At 45.0% G+C, this 6,026-nt stretch overlaps 1 protein-coding gene across 1 annotated transcript in view; it reads left to right on the top strand.

Moving 5' to 3' along the window:
• The window catches only part of XRCC6 (X-ray repair complementing defective repair in Chinese hamster cells 6), a 65,845-nt gene that overhangs the window by 38,320 nt on the left and 21,499 nt on the right, over window positions 1-6,026 (top strand). Inside the window, exons 5-7 of the mRNA XM_006866921.1 lie at window positions 501-687; window positions 3,245-3,413; window positions 4,071-4,232. Coding sequence (XP_006866983.1) covers window positions 501-687; window positions 3,245-3,413; window positions 4,071-4,232 — 518 coding nt within the window. The remainder of the gene's footprint in view (window positions 1-500; window positions 688-3,244; window positions 3,414-4,070; window positions 4,233-6,026) is intronic.

Below are 6,026 nucleotides of genomic sequence, written 5' to 3'. Positions count from 1 at the left end.
GTCCCGGACTAGAAAGCAATAGATTTCTTGCTTCTGCCACAAATTCCCCCAGCTCTGAGCCTTCTAACCTTCTAAGTATTCCTTTATATGTGGTTCAGAGTTCTGGGACCATCCCCTGAACCTGCTTGGTCGGGTATTCTATGTTGTTGTTGGCAGAGCTCTCTGCTATACGTCCACCCGATCCGCCATCTTGTTTGTTCTCCACCCCTGAATACTGTTTTTATTAGCACAGCTTGGTCAACTGTCTCTCAAAACTGCAGTGGGGAAAAGGTAGTTGCCAAAGAAAAAATAGGGTTTCATCATTAAAAGCAGGAGAAATAGATGCCAGACAAGCAGAAATGACAGGTGATTAATGCAGTACAGATTTCCCCTACTATTTCAATAGCTGAAATAGTAGAAAGTGAGGAAGAAAAACGCACAGGCCTTGGGTGCTGTGAAGGAATTTTGAATAGAATCACACAGTTTTTGAGTCTATGCTTTTTGACTTTTCTCTCCTTCAGGATAAAGTTCAAGCTCAACAAAGACATAGCGCTCACTGTCGGCGTTTATAATCTGGTCCAGAAGGCGTTTAGGCCTCCCCCTGTGAGGCTGTATCGGGAAACAAATGAGCCTGTGAAAACTAAGACCCGGACGTTTAATGTAAACGATGGCAGTTTGCTTCTGCCCAGTGACACCAAGAGGTCTCAGGTAGCTCTCCCTCCTTACTGAATTTGTATCCCATTGTCCAGCTCCCGGGGAGCAGGGTCTGCTCAGCCTCTCCACTGAAACTCTCAGGCGTGTCTTTCTAGTCCAGCTTGTTTGGAACTGTGGTGTCTACATCAGTAGTCTCTCTCGTTCTCCCCCCGCACCTCCCAACTGATTTTGTTTTTGTGTATCACAGATTTATTTAGGAAGGTGCATTATGGCTCCTAAAGTATAGCATTTAAAATTTTTAGCATGTTTTCTATGAATGTTTACATTTGACAATTTCTACACAAGTTCTCCATTGACATTTGTTGTACTCTTTTCCATTCTGGTGGTTCTGTTTCCATTAATCTAGTTTCCCTGCCCCTTATATTTTTGTCTTAGTGTTAAAGTAATTATTGGCTGTTTGATCTCATGTCATTGATTTGTTAAGGGCGCACAGTACTTACAGGTGATAATATTGTTTTCAGTCTATCTGTTATTTAGCTACACGGTGATCACAGTGGTTAGTTTGGGTTCATAGTTTGAAGAGTATCTCAGGTTAATTATCTCGAGGCATTCTCCAGTCTTAGTTCAGTACTTCGGCTTTTTGTGGGGTTGTTTTTTAAAATAATTTGAAGTTCTGTTCTACTTTTTGTCTCCCAGTCTATCAGGGTCCATCTCTTGTGCCCTGTATTAGAATGGTTGGTAGTGGCAGCCTGGCACCATCTAGTTCTTCTGCTTATAGGGTGGTTGAGGCGATGGTTAGACTATTTACCCTGTAGACTAGTTTCTTCTTAAATTTTAGCATGTTAAAGCTACAATAATAAAAGCTTATACGTGCCCAGAGGCTCCTGGTGCAGTGCTATGGGATCAGCACCAGACTGTGAACTGCAAGGTGGGCAGTTCAAACCCACCATCTGTTCCTCGGAAACCGACCCTATACAGCATTGTTAATGAGTCAAAATCAACTCAACAGCATCGAATAGCATATGTGCCTAAAGGGAGCCTTGGTACTGTAGGATAAGCACAAGGTCTGTGGTTCAAACCCCCCAGCAGCTCCGGGGAGAAAGACAAGCCTGTCTTGCTCTCCTTTGTGGAGAAGATCAGAAACGTCCCCTCCCATTTTGGAAGTGGCTGGTTTTCTATGTTGCAGCATTCGCAGGCAGTAGCCCTTCCAGACACTGGGTCTTTTTCTTGATCAATTGGTCTGAAAAGCCTGTGGGGCTCTGCTTGTATTATGGAAACCCGCATTTGACTCTCTTGCTGCTGCTAATTATGTATCCAGGGCCAGACGGCCAACATTAAAGTTCAGAAGTGCTATGCATCCATGTGTACCTGCCTCGTGCACTAACTGGGACAAGCACAGTGCCTTAAGTCAGCCCTCTCAGTCAACACGTAAGCAGGCCTGAGCACTGACAGGCGACCTGGTGGCACAATGCTAAGATGCTCGACTGCTAACTGAAAGATTAGCAATTGGGACCCACCAGTCTGCTCGGTGGACGAAAGATGTGGCAGTCAGCTTTAAGAGTACAGATTTATAGCTTTGGAAGCCCTATGGAGTGGTTCTGCTTTGTCCTACAGGGTCCCTGTGAATCACACTTGACTCCATGGCAGTGGGTTTGGCTTTTGGCTTTGAGCTTCTTATATCAAGGATGGTGCCCAGGTCTGGGAGCTCAGTGCCTGTTCAAAGAGGACGGGAATGAAGAGTTGGACAGTATGGCCTTTGGCATCAGACAGGTCTGAGTTACAGGCTCAGTTCAGTTTTCTATCCCAGAGCAATTTCCCCAACATGGAGCTCAGTTCACTCATCTGTAGAACAGGATGTGTACGGTCTCCTTCATAGGATTGTTGGTGGTGGCTGTGTGCCGTGGAGTCAGTTCCGACTCATAGCGACCCTGCATAGGGTTTTCGAGGCTGTAAGCCTTTACCGGAGCAGAAAGCCTCATCTTTCGCCCGCGGAACCATTGACCTTGATTGAGATTAGCAGCCTGATTCGTAGCTACTACATTACCAGAGCTCCTTCATAGGATTGTTATAGAAGATAAATTAGGGGACAAGTGTACCGTGCCTGGCAGGCACTCAGTAAATGTTCATTCCCTGCAATAGGAGGATGTCTCTAGGGAACCATCTTGGTAGTGCTGTAGGTTAAGCACTGGATTGCTAACTACAAGGTTGGCAGTTCAAACCCACCAGCAGCTCCATGGAAGAACGATTAGGCTATCTGTGCCTGTAAAGACTTTCAGTCTTGGAAACCCTATGTAGGGTCCCTGTGAATCAGAGTTGGGTAGTGGGCTTGGTTTGGTTTGATTAGTGTCATGTCGCAGCCGTCTAGTGTCTCCGGTAGTCGCTCTCTGTGGCTCCTGGTTTCCCCATCCTTTGCAGCTATGGGGAGTCCCTGGGTGGCACACATAGTTAAGTACTCGCTGCTAATTGGTTGTCAGTTCAAGTCCACCTAGAGGCAGTTGACTTTCAAAAGTTCCGCTATTAAAATTCCTATAGAGTACATTTCTATAGACGCATATATGGGGACACTGGGACTCAGAGTAAGCATGACACAAGGCTTTTATTTTCTTTAAAGACCTATGGGAGTCGTCAGATTGTACTTGAGAAAGAGGAAACGGAACAGCTCAAACGGTTTGATGAACCAGGTCTGAGTCTCATCGGTTTCAAGCCATTGGTCATGCTAAAGAAGCACCATTACCTGCGGCCCTCGCTGTTTGTGTACCCCGAGGAGTCCTTGGTGACCGGTGAGTGGTGCTGACTAGGGAGAGCTGGGTGCCGCGTGTCCTGACTGGGTGCTACCTGAAAACTGTCCAAGGGATGGTCAGGGGATCGGGGATATTTGACATGCTTTCTGCACAAATAAATTTTGGAAAAACAGGGCTAACCAAAGCTAAACAAGTTGCTTTACAACCTTTAATGTGCACACATCCAGGAGGGACATATAGAATTCAGCGTTTGTTTTTTTCTAATGACTCTATGAAGCCCTTTCTTTGAGACATATACACACATGCTTCTTTGCAGTCTTATAAAGATGACGTGTATTCTGCCATTGTACATGTTTGCACTCTGCAGACCGATCTGCTGGGCTCTGCCCCCAATTGGTTTTCATGAGCAAACACCGGGCTCATTGCATTGCCCTAATGTCAGTAGGAAGCGAATGGACACTAAGAATTCACCTTCCTACAGGGAATGTTGGAGGCTTTCAGACCTCTTATTCCTTCTCTTTCTAAACTCTTCCCCTCTCCCCTGACTCCGCTTCAGCCCTGGGTCCATCGTCCCTTATCTGTTGTAAGCTCTCTTAAGAAAATGGACAAGAAATGGTAGGTGAAGAACACGGCTTAGGAGGGTGGAAAGGAGGCGCCATCTTCAGGCTGTAGACTCTTGGGGCCTGTGTCTTCCAGGAAGCACAGCCCTGTTCAGTGCTCTACTCACCAAATGCCTGGAGAAGAAGGTCATGGCAGTGTGCAGATACATACCCCGCAAGAACAGCCCCCCTTACTTTGTGACGTTGGTGCCACAGGAAGAGGAGCTGGATGACCAGAAAATTCAGGTGACTCCCCCAGGTATGTGGAAATCACTCCTGGAAACCCAGACCTACTGAGTGGGGCCTGGGAAGTGGGTTGTTTTAAGGTTTCACAGGTAAATTTGATGCACAGTCAGCTAAGGCTGCCAAATATAGTTGTGCAGCGCACAACATGCACAACTGTATTGGGTGGTTCTGTGGTCAGGGCTGAGTGTTAGCTCTTTAGGGGCCATTTGCAGGTTACTTGGTACGACTCCTTGGGGCCTCATTGCCAACACTTTACAAAAAGCCTTTGTCATCCTTGTGATGGGTAATGTTCGCTTCATCTCCTGTATGCCCCAATGTAGTGAAGAGACCAGAGGCTTTGAGGTCAGACTTGGCTGTATCTTTTATACTGTGTGACTGAAAGCTTGCCTTTTGTTCAAGCCCATTGCTTCCGCTCTTTGGCTTGCTAACTTGGGCAAGGCATTTAATTCTTTCCTTTAGATCATTTGACTGCAGAAATGGAAATACTGGGACACTTCTCTCTCAAGGTGGTTTTGCATTTGAGATAAGTTAATGTGTGTACAAGTGTCTAGCGCAAAATAGTCCGCAGTTTTGGTAGTTTTCCTTCTTCACCCTGCTAATAAAACGTGATAAAGTAACTCTCTGAATGTATCTCTAGCCCTGTCTTCTGAGAACTCAGGAGTAGATGTGTGTGTTGGTTATAAAGCTCCTGCCTCTCAGATCCTGATCCACCTGGCTGGGCTCTTGTGCTGCTAGGGCTGGTACCATGGCTTGGGTCAGGCTTTCCTTAATCCTCAAAATGACATTTCTACTTTTTAACCCTATGAAGGGTGCCTTTGCCACAGTTAATGCCCAGTGTAGTATGTCATTTGATTTCTTGACTGCTGCTTCCTTGATCATTGATTTTGAATCCAAGTAAAATGAATTCTTGGACAACTTCTATGTTTTTTGTTTATTATGTTGTCGTTTCTTGGTCTCGTTGTGAGGACTTTTGTTTTCTTTATGTCGAGATATATACTCCATACTGAAGGCTTTGATCTTTGCACTTCATTGGTAAGTGCTTCTAGTCCTCCTTGCTTTTAGCAAACAGGGTTGTGTCATAAGCATATCACAGGTTGTTAATGAATCTTCTTCTAATCCGGATACTGTATTCTTCCTATAGTCTAGTTTCTCATCCTACAGCTTGAATAAATGTTGTAAAAACATTACAACTCTGCAGCACACCTTTCCTGACTTTAAACCACACAGTGTTCCTTTGTTCCATCCAAACGGCTGCTTCTTAGTCTGTGTGTACGCTCTGCATGAGCGCAATGCACTGTTCTGGAATTCCCAACTTTTGCAGTGTTAGCCGTAATTTATTGTATCCACATAGTTGAATGTTGTTGCACAGTCAGTAAAATACAGGCAGGCATCTTTCTGGTAGTCTCTGCTTTCAGTCACGATCCATGTGACATCAGCAGTGGTATCCCTCATTACGTATCTTTTGAATCCGGCTTGAATTTCTGGCAGTTCTTGATAGTATACTGCTGAAACTGGTTTTGAATTATGTTCAGCAACTCTTTGCTTGAGTGTAATATTAATGATAGTGTTTGATAATTTCTGTGCATTTTATTGGATCACCATAGAATGGTGATCCCAAAAAAATGGTTTGTCGTCCTGTGGTGGCTTGTCAGTTGCTGTGATTCTGGAAGCTATGCCACCGGTATTTTAAATACCAGCAGGGTCACCCACAGTGGACAGGTTTCAGATGAGCTTCCCAGACAAAGACAGACTAGGAAGAAAGAGTGATGAACTACTTCCAAATATTTAGTCACTGAAAACCTTATGA

This window comes from Chrysochloris asiatica, unplaced genomic scaffold (assembly GCF_000296735.1).
Source record: "Chrysochloris asiatica unplaced genomic scaffold, ChrAsi1.0 scaffold00097, whole genome shotgun sequence".
NCBI classification, from domain to species: domain Eukaryota; kingdom Metazoa; phylum Chordata; class Mammalia; order Afrosoricida; family Chrysochloridae; genus Chrysochloris; species Chrysochloris asiatica.
The sequence above is the reverse complement of the archived record's forward strand: the minus strand, read 5'-3'. Positions and strand labels throughout refer to the sequence as shown.